General features: G+C 39.9%; 1 protein-coding gene across 1 annotated transcript in view; it reads left to right on the top strand.

Moving 5' to 3' along the window:
* Positions 1–15,160, top strand: part of LOC142759228 (17-beta-hydroxysteroid dehydrogenase 13-like) — a 55,116-nt gene extending 39,956 nt beyond the window's left edge. Inside the window, exons 2-7 of the mRNA XM_075861189.1 lie at positions 2,373–2,480; positions 2,554–2,685; positions 5,382–5,488; positions 9,971–10,108; positions 11,987–12,103; positions 14,952–15,160. Of these exons, the coding sequence (XP_075717304.1) occupies positions 2,373–2,480; positions 2,554–2,685; positions 5,382–5,488; positions 9,971–10,108; positions 11,987–12,103; positions 14,952–15,042 (693 nt within the window). The 3' untranslated portion in view covers positions 15,043–15,160. The remainder of the gene's footprint in view (positions 1–2,372; positions 2,481–2,553; positions 2,686–5,381; positions 5,489–9,970; positions 10,109–11,986; positions 12,104–14,951) is intronic.
* Positions 15,161–17,100: the final 1,940 nt, after the last annotated feature.

Here is a 17,100-nt window from a genome sequence, read left to right as displayed (position 1 = left end):
AATACGGCTTTGTCGATGGGAGCACGGTCCGTAAAATAAAAAAATAGGACATGTCCTATTTTTTACGGAAGCTTTCTACGGCCCAGATACCTTCCTGTAAATATACGGGAAGGTGTCCATGGGCCAAATAAATTAATGGAACCGTATTTTGAATATTCCGGTCGTGTGCATGGGCCCTTAGACAGTGGCAAACATAAGAGATTTTTAAGGCAACATTACTTGTACATTAGTACTGTACAATAGCTCTGTATTAGGGAGGTGTAGACCCTTTCCTTATTTCTGTATGGTGCCTCTGTATATGGCATCATATTATGGAGGTATTCTCCCCTAGAAGCAATTCAATACAACATCTAATTGAACATGGCACAGGAAGGAACAATAATATGGCCTTGTCTATAAGCCCTTAGTTTTCATGTGCCATATAATAACTGTGAGAAATAAACCTCTGTGGACCAACTTTCAAACTCAGCGGCACTTGGTACAGTATGGGCCGATAGCAGTCTATTGGTAACAAATTACGGCCATGTGCATGAGTCCTTAAATAGTAGGTGGACTAAATGGAACGGCTTTGTTTTCTTCATGCTGTTAAATTATATGTTTTAAATTACTATTGAAGGAAATATGTCGCAAACTTAAATTTATTTATTTTTAAAAAGTGACTTATTTTTATTATATTTTTTTAAAAAAAAATAGGTATTTTTTTTTCCATCACAAGGTGGGAAGTATTAAAAATAAAATCATAATTTGACATGTTTACCTATTTGGCCACCAGAGGGAGCACTTACTAGAATTACAGCAAGGTGAATCAGGCCACTCAACCTTACCCACAGCTGCTGTAAATGTAGGAGGGAGACTCAACCCCTCCCTATTTTTGGCTACAAGCCATGAAGAGGTGTCTTCAAATTGTCAACCAGTGTCCAGCTCCCATTTTGGAAGTGATTCTACAAATGGCAACTGGTAGCAGCTATAGGATACACGAAAAGGCTACGGGTATGTTCACACGCTTAACAAAATATGGCTGAAAATATGGAGCTTTTTTCAAGAGAAAACAGCTCCTGATTTTCAGCCATTTTTTAAACAACTAGCGTTTTTTGCTGCGTTTTTTTACGAGCATTTTTTCTATTGAGTTGATGAAAAGCGGCTCCAAAAACGTCTCAAGAAGTGACATGCACTTCTTTTTACGGGGCGTCTTTTTACGCGCCGTTATTTGAAAATGATATGTAAAATAAGAACAGAACAGAATGCCGTATTTCCCATTGAAATCAATGGGCAAATGTTTGTAGACTTTCTGCTTTCCGATTTTTCTGCCATTTTTCGGGACGTTTATGGCCCGAAAAATGGCTGAAAATAGCCCGTGTGAACATACCCTTCGAATGATGAAATTCAAGTGGGAAGCCCCTGTGGTGAATGACTTTTCAGTTGACAGGTTCACACGGCGTGTATTTGACGCATTTTTTGTCACTGAAAAATGGTTAATTAAGCTTCCCATTTACATCAATGGGAAAGCGCACCGTTAGTACATACAATGTGCTTTTTAAGCTTGCGTTTTTAAAAAACGCGTTGCATAGAAAAAGCGTCAAGTCAATTTTTTGGCACGTAAAATGCGACAGATGTTCCCATAGTTAATGAGTGTCCTAATCATGCGCCAAAAAAAGCGCAATAAGCGTGCACAAAATGCGTAAAAAAAACACGCGAAAACCTCATTACAACGCTTGATTAAGCTTCCCATTTACATCAATGTGAAAGCAACCTGTGTTTACGCAATGTTTTACGCAAGCTTTTGAAAAAAAAAACGCATCAGGTCATTTTTGGCACTTATTTCGACGCGGAAACCTCGTCGGAAGCAGCTCCAAAAAACGCTCTAAATCTCCTCCCACTGATTTCTATGGGAGGCAGCAGTGTTTTTTTTACCTGAAAGTTTTTTGTCCACTCGCGGCAAAATAAAAGCTTTCTTGAGGCATTTTCCGCCTCAAAAACCCCATTGAAATCAATGGGAGACTGAAAAAAAGCAGCAAATGGCCACGGCGTTTTTGACGCAGTGTTTTATGTGGTTTTTGACAAAAACCGCTCCTGTTTTATTTTTCCTTTGCCTGTTGAATAAAGAGGTAAAAAAAAATCTTCAAAAAAGTGTCAAAAACCCAGCGTGTGATACAAAACCACTAGCTGATCTTTCCAGGCAGAATTTTCTGCCTGCAAAAAAAACCCTGTGTGAACTGACCCAAAAGAGTACAGAGCAGTTTGAAAACTTGCATTTGAGAGACGAACGTGTAAGAATTAACAGCCCTGGTGTGTTACATGATTCTAGTAGCATTATTTGCCTGGAATAAATACTGATTCCACCCATAAATGTGTATTATAACATCTTTCTGCAGGATGGCAATGAAGAAACGGCAGAACAATGCAGGAAGCTAGGAGCTAAAGCTTTCCCATATGTGGTAGACTGCAGTAAAAGGAATGAGATTTATGCTGCAGCTGAAAAGGTGGGTATCCACTTTAATATGTTACATTAATATGTCTTCATTACTAATAACCTGTTTCTATGATATTATGAAGGTGAAGACAACCATTGGAGATGTGGATATTCTGATAAATAATGCAGGAGTGGTGTTTGGTGTAGAATTTCTGGAGCTACAAGATCATCAAATTGAGAAGACATTTGAAGTTAACATTCTGGCTCATTTCTGGGTTTGTAATATACCTTTTTAGTTTTGAAAGAATAGTAGTTACAATAATATTTGAAAATCATTTGTACAATGGTCCACATTTAATAAGCAGTATCTCTATCTAAGGCTTCGTTCACATCTGCGTCAGGGCTCCATTCCGACGTTTTGTTTGAGCTTTTTCGGGGCGTAGTCGACTACACTATTCATTCGTTCAAAACGACGGAACCCTTGCACAACGGAGACAAACTGAAACCATTGGCACCGGATCCGTCACCATTGATAATGGTGATGGAAATGGAAACCTACGGTTTAGTTTGTGTCAGTCAGGGCTCTGTCCGACGAAAAGCTCCGATGGAACGGAGCCCTGACGCAGATGTGAACGAAGCCTTAGTGAATGTGGGCCATTGAGTTACTGTAAGGCTGGGTTCACACACCCTATTTACGGATGTAATTCGGGCGTTTTAGCCTCAAATTACGTCCGAAAATACGGCTCCAAAGCGTCGACACACATCTGCCCATTCATTTGAATGGGTGTTACGATGTTCTGTGCCGACGGTCATTTTTTTTACGCGCCGCTGTCAAAATACGGCGCGTAAAAAAGACGCCCGCGTCAAAGAAGTGCCTGTCACTTCTTGAGACGTAATTGGAGTCGTTTTCCCTTGACTCCATGGAAAAACAGCTCCAATTACGTCCGTAATGGACGCAGCGAAAAGCGCCTGCGTCTGAAATTCCGGAGCTGTTTTCTCCTGAAAACAGCTCCGTAATTTCAGCCGTAATGGGGGCTGCCGTGTGAACATACCCTAAGTCTTTATCTGTACTTCATCTTATTGTTTACAGTAAGGCTCTGTGCACACTTTAGGCTGGGTTCACACAACCTATTTTCAGGCGTAAACGAGGCGTATTATGCCTCGTTTTACGCCTAAAATAGGGCTACAATACGTCGGCAAACATCTGCCCATTCATTTTAATGTGTTTGCCGACGTATTGTGCAGATGACTTGTAATTTACGTGTCGTCGTTTGACAGCTGTCAAATGACGACTCGTAAATTGACTGCCTCGGTAAAGAAGTGCAGGGCACTTCTTTGCAACGTAATTTGAGCCGTTCTTCATTGAACTCAATGAAGAGCAGCTCAAGATTTACGAGCGTCACAGACGCCTCGTATATTACGAGGAGGAGCATTTACATTTGAAACGAGGCAGCTGTTTTCTCCTGAAAACAGTCTGTCTTTTCACACGTAAATGCCTCTCATCGTGTGCACATACCCTTAAAGTGAATCTGGCACCAGGTTAATGCTGCCCTCAGATATGCCTCAGAGACCCTGATTCAAACGCTGTATTACTTAGTTGTCAATGATCAGTAGTTTTCATAAAAATCACTTTTTAATGCAGCTTCTAATTATGGGCTGATTGACAGCTTTCTTCTAATACTGTGCATAGGGAGAAAGCGGTCAATCAGCAGTGGGTGGTGCTAACTGCAGCTTATGAATATTGAGGATTACATAGCGCCCCGTCCACTTGTTCCGTCGGCTCTCTGTCAGGGTGATTTTACCTGAAACAATAGCGCTTCTGCGTCTGTGGTTCCTAACGGAGCCTCCAATGCAGATGTGAACAGGGCCTTACAGAGTAGGAAATACAGAACATCTACTACTATGTTGTTCAATACATTAAGGCTATATTCACACGACAGTGAAAAAAATGGCCATTAAAAAATGATCAACTGTCAGTTTTTCATGGCCGTTTTGCATCAGTGTCTCCAAATTTTCATCCATTGCTAGTCCGTCTGTCCGTTTTTAATGGCCGTTTGTCATCCATATTGCATCCGTTTTTCATGGCCGTTAAAAAAACTAATTGAATGAATTTCATTTGTCAGGTTTTTTTTTTGTCCCAACCCCATGAAAACATTCAAAGGAAGGTCATTGTCATGATTGTTTCACAGCCCCCCTGTAGATGATGCCACACAGACCCCCTATATATGATGCCACACAGACCCCCTGTATATGATGCCACACAGATCCCCTGTATATGATGCCACACAGACCCCCTGTATATGATGCCACACAGCCCCCCTGTAGATGATGGCACACAGCCCTCCTGTAGATGATGCCACACACACCTCTGCGGAGAAAGCACCCACTCCCTGTAGTAATCTTCTGAGACTGTCTCTATAAATTCAGGACAGTCCCGAAAAATTTGCTACAGTTGACAACAATGCCCCCTGTACTAGCGCCACAATACCCTTGAAGTGAGCGCAACAATACCCAACATATAATTCCACCTGAATGTCCTACACACTCACTGATGCAGCGCCGTCTACTTCACGTGTGGTCTCTAGTCTTACAGGTTCTTCGAAGGTGCAGAACCCGTGAGACTAGAGATCACACCTGTAGAGGTCGGCACTGCATCGGTGAGTATGTGTCATCGTGCCGCCGATAGCCAGCAAGGACCCAATAGTTTGTCTCTTGAATCCCCATGTCACAGATCCGTTTTTAACGGTTGTTAGTCCTATTTTTTGACAGCCAATATTCACGGGCCGTTAAAAAAACGGCCGTGTGAATACACCCATAGAACATCATTGTTCTGAAAACGTCCGTTTCAAACTGTCGTGTGAATGTAGCCTTACTTTATTGATAAGTAAATGTATCAAGTGCTATTTATGTTGGATACCTTGTTCATGTCTATGCCTAGATATTAAAAAATAACATTGAATTTATTTTCAAGACTACCAAATCTTTCTTGCCTGCAATGATGAAAAGAAATCAAGGTCATATAGCTACTGTGGCTTCTGTATGTGGTCATATTGGCTTAACCTATCTCGTAGATTACTGGTAAGTTGAATTTATTCTTAAAGGCTATGTACACCTTTGACAGTTTTTTTTTTTTTTTAAATAAATAGATCAGTCAGTGTGTAACTTCTTAATAAGTTTTTATAAAAAATTATTTCTACTTTTTCAGATATTCTCTATACAGAACTGCTGTATCTAGCGCTAAATTCCATTCCCGCCAGGTTCAGTGAGAGCGAGTCCTGCATGACTCTGACACGCAGGATCCACCTGTAATCTATCACATCTAAGTTCATAACTTAGACACATAGGACCTGCTGTCACTGGACCTGGCAGGAATATGAACCCCTCACTAAAATGCCAAATCCAATCTTGTCTGTCACCCTAACCCCAAAATGTTGAACCTAGTAACATTATATATATATACATACATACAGTGAAGGAAATAAGTATTTGATCCCTTGCTTATTTTGTAAGTTTGCCCACTGTCAAAGACATGAACAGTCTAGAATTTTTAGGCTAGGTTAATTTTACCAGTGAGAGAGATTATATAAAAAAAAAAAAAGAAAATCACATAGTCAAAATGATATATATTTATTTGCATTGTGCACAGAGAAATAAGTATTTGATCCCCTACCAACCATTAAGAGTTCAGCCTCCTCCAGACCAGTTACACGCTCCAAATCAACTTGGTGCCTGCATTAAAGACAGCTGTCTTAAAGAGGCTCTGTCACCAGATTTTGCAACCCCTATCTGCTATTGCAGCAGATAGGCGCTGCAATGTAGATTACAGTAACGTTTTTATTTTTAAAAAACGAGCATTTTTGGCCAAGTTATGACCATTTTCGTATTTATGCAAATGAGGCTTGCAAAAGTACAACTGGGCGTGTTGAAAAGTAAAAGTACAACTGGGCGTGTATTATGTGCGTACATCGGGGCGTGTTTACTACTATTACTAGCTGGGCGTTGTGTATAGAAGTATCATCCACTTCTCTTCACAACGCCCAGCTTCTGGCAGTGCAGCACTGTGACGTCACTCACAGGTCCTGCATCGTGTCGGCACCAGAGGCTACACTTGATTCTGCAGCAGCATCAGCATTTGCAGGTAAGTAGCTACATCGACTTACCTGCAAACGCCGATGCTGCTGCAGAATCATCTGTAGCCTCTGGTGCCGACACGATGCAGGACCTGTGAGTGACGTCACAGTGCTGCACTGCCAGAAGCTGGGCGTTGTGAAGAGAAGTGGATGACACTTCTATACACAACGCCCAGCTAGTAATAGTAGTAAACACGCCCCGATGTACGCACATAATACACGCCCAGTTGTACTTTTACTTTTCAACACGCCCAGTTGTACTTTTGCAAGCCTCATTTGCATAAATACGAAAATGGTCATAACTTGGCCAAAAATGCTCGTTTTTTAAAAATAAAAACGTTACTGTAATCTACACTGCAGCGCCGATCTGCTGCAATAGCAGATAGGGGCTGCAAAATCTGGTGACAGAGCCTCTTTAAATGGTCACCTGTATAATAAACTCCTGTCCACAGACTCAATTAATCAGTCTGACTCTAACCTCTACAACATGGGCAAGACCAAAGAGCTTTCTAAGGATGTCAGGGACAAGATCATAGACCTGCACAAGGCTGGAATGGGCTACAAAACCATAAGTAAGACGCTGGGTGAGAAGGAGACAACTGTTGGTGCAATAGTAAGAAAATGGAAGACATACAAAATGACTGTCAATCGACATCGATCTGGGGCTCCATGCAAAATCTCACCTCGTGGGGTATCTTTGAATCTGAGGAAGGTGAGGTGAGAGCACAGCCGAAAACTACACGGGGGGAACTTGTTAATGATCTCAAGGCCTGCTGGGACCACAGTCACCAAGAAATCCATTGGTAACACATTACGCCGTAATGGATTAAAATCCTGCAGTGCCCGCAATGTCCCCCTGCTCAAGAAGGCACATGTACAGGCCCGTCTGAAGTTTGCAAATGAACATCTGGATGATTCTGAGAGTGATTGGGAGAAGGTGCTGTGGTCAGATGAGACTAAAATTGAGCTCTTTGGAATTAACTCTACTCGCCGTGTTTGGAGGAAGAGAAATGCTGCCTATGACCCAAAGAACACCGTCCCCACTGTCAAGCATGGAGGTGGAAACATATGTTTCCTTCCCTCCACCAGGACATTAAAAATGGCTCGTGGCTGGGTCTTCCAGCACGACAATGACCCGAAAACATACAGCCAAGGCAACAAAGGAGTGGCTCAAAAAGAAGCACATTAAGGTCATGGAGTGGCCTAGCCAGTCTCCAGACCTTAATCCCATCGAAAACTTATGGAGGGAGCTGAAGATCCGAGTTGCCAAGCAACAGCCTCGAAATCTTAATGATTTACAGATGATCTGCAAAGAGGAGTGGGCCAAAATTCCATCTAACATGTGTGCAAACCTCATCATCAACTCCAAAAAACGTCTGACTGCTGTGCTTGCCAACAAGGGTTTTGCCACCAAGTATTAAGTCTTGTTTGCCAAAGGGATCAAATACTTATTTCTCTGTGCACAATGCAAATAAATATATATAATTTTGACAATGTGATTTTTTTTGATTTTTTTTATATATAATCTATCTCTCACTGGTAAAATTAACCTAGCCTAAAAATTCTAGACTGTTCATGTCTTTGACAGGGGGCAAACTTACAAAATAAGCATGGGATCAAATACTTATTTCCTTCACTGTATATACAGTCCAGATACAAATGAACACAGCACTCCAACATACCCATATATCAGGCCATGTGCTCGTCACCAGGGGATGAATCAATTCCCCAACTTGAATAGAAAGCAACCATAGAACGTAGTAACGGCACCAGGACTTCAGAGTAGACTTCAGGATAGCTTGAGAAAGGTTCCTGTTGAACCGAAACGTCGCTTTCTTGAGGTGAATAAATCCACCTTGTTTTCATCTACCCAGAAGTCCTGGTGCCGTTACTGCGTACTATGGTTATATATAGCAACCATAAAACGCAGCAACGGCACCAGAACTTCAGAGTAGATGAAAACAGGGTGGATTTTATATATATATATATATATATATATATATATATATATATATATATAGATATATATATATATATATATATATATATATAGATATATATATATATATATATAGATATATATATATATATATATATAGATATATATATATCCTATATTATAGCTGTTAAACCAGCTGTAGATTAGGGCTCACCTGTCTGTCTCCCTACCCCAACATTACACCAGCTCATATAAAAAAAAAACAGCTCCTCTAAATTGTGTCTGGTCACTAAAGCCCAAAATACCTTGTTTATTAAAAAGTAAAAAAAAAAAATATCTAAACTTTCTATTCTAGAAATGAATGATAAACAGAACTTACCCACAATGTTAGGCTATGTTCATACAAATTTACAGTACATTACCAGTGAATGGGGCTTAAAGAGGGCCTGTCACGAGTTTATTAATTCCCTATCGCCTAACTAATCTAATGGGCGCTTTGCTGCTGATAACTAGAGTGGGATTTGTTTTAAAAAACGTTTATTATTTGCAAAGTTATGAGCATTTTTCTAAATATGTTAATGTAGCACTAATATATTACATATATATTACATATATACATAAAATATTTTTAACATATGTCAGTGGTTATCTGAATGTTAAAAAGCTGCACTAAGTTTCAGGCTGCAATCTTACTGCCTTTATTCATTTTCATATTCCCTGACATACAGTTGGCAACCTGCTCCTAGTTTCAGACTTTTCTCATATGGGCAACATCCTCTCAGCAATACATGCTGAATATGAGTCCAGGATGCTGCTGTCTTTACTAGCTTTCCAGTATCAGCACAGCTTTATTCCTGTACTCCTTTCCCCTTTTTCAACCCATGAGGGATTTTTTCCCCCTTGTGCTGACAGACACTGATGTTGAAGTAAGTGTGTGTGCGTGCGTGCGTGTGTTTTCCCCCTCCCTCCCTCTGCAGTCTGTCATTTGTACAGATAGGCTGCCTGTGTGATCAGCCCTTCCCCTGTGCTTACCTCCCAATCTACACTCTTATTCAGTACAGCTTGTGTGATCTGCCCTCCCCAAACACTTGGATACTCCCCACATCTGGCATGTACAGGGGGGAACAGAGAGAGCACTTAGAAGATTTTCCGCTGCAGTTTGAGGGCATGCTGCCAAGCAGGGGGAGGTTTCTTCTGCAGCCAGTTGTCTTACAGCCAGACACAGTAATGTGAGGAGGAGGGAAATAGCTGATCTTTGGGGACACACATAAGAATTATTTATATACTCTAGTTTTAACAGTTTTGATTACAATGGGAAAGATTATAATTAAATAAGACATATTTTCTACATTGTGTTCCTTTAACAGGTTTGAAAGAATGAAATAGGCAATAATTTTGGGTTTAGAGCGTGATGGGCCTATAAAGTCCATATGAACTAATTGTCTTATTATCTGCAGATGCAATTTTATTTATTTAATTGTTTTTATTCAGTGCTAGCAAATTTGGTGCTGTTGGATTTCATGAGTGTATGACTGAAGAGCTTGCCAGTCTTGGAAAAGATGGCATTAAGACAACTTGCTTATGCCCGGTATTTATAAACACTGGATTTGTCCAAAACCCAAGCACTAGGTAAGAAAATTATCTATTTTATACTTTTATACATACTTTTTATTTTATCAATTATGACTTTAACACTACAACTGATATAACTGCTGTACTCTTCATAGAGTCTTACATTTTATTACATATCATTCACTCGTTCAAGGCTGGATAATCTGTGATCACGCCTCTTTATTGGTACATGTTTTAATATCACAGGCTATTCTACCATATTGTTTAAAAAGGATCTGTCATGTTTCTTTTTTAATTCACATACCTTCCCTTATTTCTGACGTCCTCTGGATTCCAGCGCTATAATTTTAATTTTTTTTGGCCCTCCCGTTGTCCCGCTACAGCCCCTGCTCCACTTGGCACCTATTATGCTAATTTTGAGTAACGCTACAGAGAGGAAGAGACCAGTAGGCGTTGCCTCATGCATCACTGTGACGCTGTCTAATCAAAGTGGACAACCTCACAGTGATGCAAAAGACTTGCTCTGATAGGACAGCAGGAGGCAACGCCTACTGAGAAGAGATGAGGTTGTCTCCTCTCTGTACCTTTACTCAAAATTAGCATAAAAGGCACCAAGCGGAGCAAGGGCAGTAGCGGGACAACCAGAAAAATTACAGCACTGGAATCCAGGAATAATGAATGTATGTGGTTTAAAAAACAAAACAAAAACATGACAGGTCGTCTTTAAGTATTTATAGTAGAAAGGGCAGATTTTTTTGCAGAAATTTCTGTGACTGTCCCATTTTGATAAATGGGAGATTTTTTAATTTCAGAAATTTCTGCGACAAATCTGGCAAATGTGAATATACCATAAAAAGAGAGAGGTTTTATTTTATATTTATCAAACTGTGATAACTGATTCAGTGTTATCTCAGATACTGAAAACAGAGTTTTAAGGCTGGGGCTAGACCTAGACTTTTGTTTTGAAGTGAGCGATAAATCGCTGTACAAAGGAATGTATTAGGCTAAGGCTATTTATCTCATAATAAAAAAAAATCGCTGTGATATCCATGTGATAAATCTCTGTCCATAGGAATGTATTGAGTAGCATGAAAATCTGAAATTCCAGCATGTAGCGATAAAAAAAATCACTCACTGCAAAAAAAAAAATTTTTTTTTAGCCCCAGCCTTAATTGTCACGATCATTATTATCATTTTTTTAATTAAATAAATAAATGCCCAATTAACACTGTTGAACACTGTATTGTAATAGGGTTGTCAGCTCTGTTCCTTTGATTCAGATGTTGTCCTTTGTATGCACAAATTTGTTAGCGGGAATGTAAATTTTGAAAAAGACAATATTTAAGGCTCTGTTAACGTTATCTTCCAGAGCCTTCGTCAGGTTTCAGTCAAAAGCATAGCATTCAGCGGATTCTGTTGACAGTTGTTGACCTTTTGGATCTCTCAGACTATGGATCCGACACACTGTCATGGTTTTGGTTTCAAAATGAAGCCATGATGCTAGTGTAAACTTAGCCTAAATCAGGGTTTTACTATAAACATATTTATTTATTTATTTTAAATAATAATGTAAGTGTTTTTTACTGTATTTTATAGAAGACAAAAAAAATCAAGAGAAACTGCTTGAAAATAATGTATGTGCAAATATGGCCTAGTAATATTATGCTCTTTAACTCTTGCTGTATGAGGGGAAGAAGGATTGTTGGAGTTCTGTAACAGAAAATCTACGCTTCGACCAGTGTAAAGATATATTATAACAGGTGCTCTTGAATTTAGATCAGAGTATCTCTGGCAAATAAACGTGGTTAAAACCCATCAGTTAAGGCTTTAATTAGCTACTGTATGTTGGAGACAGACACATTTAGACATATGTTAATATTTTATCACAATTAGTTTTTTTTTTATTCCTCTCTTATATTACTTCCTTGTTTTCAGATTATGGCCTGTTTTAACACCGGAGCATGTTGCGAAATGTTTTGTGGATGGAATCTTAACCAATAAGAAGATGATTCTTGTCCCTCCATCTGTGAAAACATTCTTGACACTGTCAAAGTAAGACATTTCTTAAGAATATCCCAGTATTGGATTCAGGGGCGTAGCTAAAGGCTCATGGGCCCAGGTGCAAAAGTTCAGTTTGGGCCCCCCTACGCATCTTCCCTTTTAGGGTATGTTCACACGCAAACTCAAAAATGTCTGAAAATACGGAGCTGTTTTCAAGGGAAAACAGCTCCTGATTTTCAGATGTTTTTAAGCAACTTTTCGCTGCGTTTTTCACGGAGTTTTTTAAGCTGTTTCAATAGAGTCTATGAAAAACAGCTCCAAAAACGTCCCAACAAGTGATCCGCATTTCTTCGCGGCCGTTTTTTTACGCACCCATGTTTCAAAACGGCCGCGCAAAAAAACGGCACGTCGTAACAGAACGCCATTTTTCCCATTGAAATCAATGGGCAGATGTTTGGAGGTGTTCTGCTTCCAATTTTTCGGCCGTTTTTCGGACGTTTACGGCCAGAAAAACAGCCAAAAATAGGCAGAGTGAACATACCCTAAGTTTTAGCTGCATTGCTGGGTCTTTAAAGTAACCCATCGATGCAGCACTAACAGCCAGGGAGGTTCTTACAGTCTTAAAAGATCAGGGGCACAAGCCCCAACTCGTATGTTTTGCTTCCCCCTCAAAACAAAAATATATACATCGGAGATGAATAAAACAACTTTTATAACATGGCAGGCTTACAGCGGCGCAGTTCTATGTATGATAGTATACCTAAATAATGAAGTCACCAAATAATGGTCATATACCAGCTCTACATAGTGAAAAATTAATACACTACAGTTGTATCCCGTGACTCACAGGAGACGTCTTCTCCGATTTCCCCTTTCTACTCTATCCAGGCCAGACCGGCATGACTTCTTCCAGCCACAACTTGTCTCTTCACACAAACTACAAATTATGCTGCTAGCCCCAATAGCCCTCTTAGTGCCTCCTCCACCTTAATAGTGGCCCCATTTGTGCCCCAAACTGTACTAGTGCCCCATTTTGTGCCCTACAAAGTAATAGTGCCCCCACCACAAAGTAATAGTGTCCCACCACAAAATCATAATGCCTTTTTTGTGCCCCACAGTAATACCCTCCTTTGTGACTTATACAGTAATAATACCAACTTTTTTGCCCCCCTATGTCCTACACAGGATAAATTCCACCTGGGCAGTTTATAATTTTATTAATTGCAACATATTTAAAAAAAAAATCTCCCAGAATCATAAATTATCACCTATCCACAGTATATTTGATAATTTTCTTATTGCTGGAGGCGATAGTGAGACCAGGGGTCCAAAACCCTCGTATCCTCCTTAATGCACCCCTGCAGTAAAGAGGAGCTTGAATGGAGCGGCTGTTGAGCATACGCCCACCGCTCCATTCACTGTCTATGACAATGACGTAACCAGCTGAGCGCTGTACTCGGCTGTTTCTGTCATTCCCATAGACTTTGAATGGAGCAGTAGAGTGCATGCACGACCACTGCTCCATTCAATGTCCTGCTTACAGTGAGGAGGAATGGGGGGTTTGGGACCCCAGTTCTCATGATTGGTGGGGGTCCCAGTTATAACAAAATGATCACTTATCCTAAGGATAGGTGATAATTTATGATTCTGGCAAAAAAAAAGAAACCCTTAAGAAAATGCCCGTTACTAGATATTATCTAATAAACCTGTAGGAGCAGCCTCTTTATTATCTATAGTTTCCTAATGGACACTGGCATAGCAGGGCTTTGTGTTTCATATTACAGCACAGCTCCAGACCTCCCTAATGTGCAATCATGACCCACAATAACCTCTAGCCCCCTTATCAGTGTCTTCTCCATAACTGGAGGCTGGAGTTGTCCTGTAATACATTATGACCTTCAGTAACCTCTGTTATCAGAGTCCTGTCTGCGCCGCTCTCACTGCTGAATCCTCCAGTTCTGTCCTCTATTTGCAGGATAGAAAGAACAGAGAGAAACAGCAAAGATCAAACACAGTATAGGAAAAAAAACTAAAGAAAGATCATGTAACTACATGAGTGATGCCTGTCCTGCACTCACATAGATGTTGGGGGAAACGAGCTGCGATGAGATATGAGCTTCTTCCTTACACCGCGTGTGGCAGCGGGTGTATCTAAACTCCTCCTCCCCTGTCTCCTCCAATCCAGTGCCTCAGAGCACAAGAAGGGAGGGGAGATTACACACGCGGATACACACGCTGCTGCACCTGCGCTGTGTAAAGATCAAATTTATCTAAGAAGTAATAATACGGTCACTCTAAGTGTGGCGAGGGGGGCCTGCGGGCCCCCCAGTCTTAGGGGCCCGGCCGCAACTGCGACCGCTGTGATCCCTATAGCTACGCCACTGATTGGATTCCTTCACCTTCCACAACCTCAACAATAATTGGTGGCTGTCAACGTGAACAGGCATATACATCAGTCACCATCAATTATTAATTCTTCTTTCTAAGCAATTATCCAAACAATACATTGGCCCACATGCATCATGCAGTTTACATAAACTGCCCAAACAAGTTGTGAGTCACAACGTGCAATAAATTTGTGGTGAAACTTGTGACCTTTATTGTCACTTGCAGAATTTAGAACGTGACAGGAAAAGTGAGCGTGGGCTCCAAACAATTTTGAAAGCCTGGAAATGGCGCAAATTTGTATGCCTCTTAGACAGTGTACAATACACCAAATTCATTTAGAGGCGTGCGCCTTAAGATACGCCAATCTTAGTAAATGTGAGGCAACATTTTTAAATGCTGTTTGGTATAATATCTCATCAGAACTGTACTTAATATGACACATCATGTAGATTTACCAATAGGTGGTCGGTAAAATAACACAATGAAGTTTTAACTTGCATTTTTTTTCCAGGTTTCTTCCTCAGCGTGTAATATCGAGGATAAACAGGATGCAAGAAGTGCAGTTCAGTACTAAGTTCAGAAGTGCAACAAAAATGGATTAATGTTTCCTAAAGACAAATCACAAAAGCAAGGCGTATCTTCTGATGCTTAACACTAAAACATAATGTTGCTTTTAGTATAAATTTTCCAGTCATTTTTTCAGAAGTATGGCAAATTAAATTAGTGTTTGTTTTTTTTCTATATATATATATGTGTATATATATATATATATATATATATATATATATATATATATATATATATATATATATATATTACCTTAAATCAGGCAGCACTATGTAGAAAATAGAAAAAGTGTTTTAATCTAATCCAAATGCAACGTTTCCCTGGCGGGCTTGCTCCCTCATCATTACGATTTTCATGCTGTGCGGCTGCCATTTTTTGTTTTACTATCTATCTATCTATCTATCTATCTATCTATCTATCTATCTATCTATCTATCTATCTATCTATCTATCTATCTATCTATCTATCTAGATGTTTGCATTATCCAATTGCTTCCTTTGTAAGGACACCCCCTTATTGGCCAGTGGAAAGCTGCTGCATAGCGACTCTCGCTGTGGAGGACTTCGAGTATTTGAATGAGCGCCATGTAATACTAGATTTATAGTCTAAGGCTGGGTTCACATGTTGCGTTTAACATAGTGTTTCAGCTATAATCAAGTTTTAAATTTACTTAATCGTAATCGGCACTACTGCGCATGCGCTGGTAACATTGGCGCGTGCGCAGTAGTGTCGATTACAACTGGGGACATATTGTTTATGCTGCGCATGCACCGACTAAGATGCAGTAACTATGCACGCGTTCACTACACTACGGGGCCAGGCGCGAACTCGCCGAGTACGCTGCCTGGCCCTTGTCAATCAAATCCATCAAGGAGGGATGGGGGGTTGAACAGGGCAATGATACGCTAGCATTTTGGTGCAACGGACACGCCCTCGTTGCACTGAAATGCAAATTTGCCTAAACTTAATAAAAGTGTTTTTAATGCAAAGCAGGCACCCCGGGGAACAAGGAAAACACATTTAAAATCAGGTTAGTATGAGCTATATTTGCATACTGCTAGTTCAAAACGAAGTTCTGGTGACAGACTCCCTTTAAAATTTTACATCTAGTTATATCTATTAAAGCATGCCTCCAGCCAAAAATGAAAAATTCACATGGTTCCAGAATCCACATGTGTAGTAAGTGTGTGAAGGTTTTTTATCACCACCTGCAGTTGAACTGAACCGAACTTTGATCACCATAGAATCCTATGGTGATCTAAAATCAGTTCAATTGAGCAGCGGGAGGTCCAGGAGTTGTGGTTCTAATGTGGATGCTAATATGCGACTGTATTGCGCCAGTCTGAAAGTGAACTTAAAATTAGATTTCCTTTGCTTTTCACAAGACAACCACATTATCTAATGATCTTTCAAAATGTTGCAGCACAGGCAAAAAATATTTAAATTTCACACATTATATATAAATCACACATAGATATATTTGATTGAGACAACAACAATTTGTTCATGAATTCTCAAATAAAATATGATTACAAAAAAGTTGTAGATTTTTTTTATTGTATTGCATCATGGCAGAAAAATCTGCGACAACCAGAAGAAAAAATGGTACATGTAAATATACATATCTCACAGCAATGCTCCTAAGGGTGTGTTCACACTTCGTGGCCAAATCGCGTTTTTTGCAAACCAGGAAGTAAAGCTGCTCCCTTGACTTTTTGGACTTAAAGTGAGATCTAAGCTCAGTGTCCTTGGCAGTCCAGTCAGTACTCCATGTACTCCCAGTTTAAATTATTGTAAAATGAAAACCTATTTTTTCTGTCAGTCAGAGAAATATCCACATAGTATCCACAAATTACATCACTTAATTCACACTAGACAGTTATCAAATTGCTTACATGTTTCAAAACTCTTTAGCCTATAGGGCAGCCTAGCATGGGAACAGGTCCACTGCACTTTTATCCAAAACGGCACAAAAAATATTGTGATTTGGCTGTATATATGTCAGAGATTTGCTCTAGTGCTGTATATATGTACTGAGCTTTGTTCTGGTGCTGTATAGATGTACTGAGCTTTGTTCTGGTGCTGTATATATG

The sequence above is a fragment of the Rhinoderma darwinii genome, chromosome 1 (genome assembly GCF_050947455.1).
Source record: "Rhinoderma darwinii isolate aRhiDar2 chromosome 1, aRhiDar2.hap1, whole genome shotgun sequence".
NCBI lineage: Eukaryota > Metazoa > Chordata > Amphibia > Anura > Rhinodermatidae > Rhinoderma > Rhinoderma darwinii.
The sequence above is the reverse complement of the archived record's forward strand: the minus strand, read 5'-3'. Positions and strand labels throughout refer to the sequence as shown.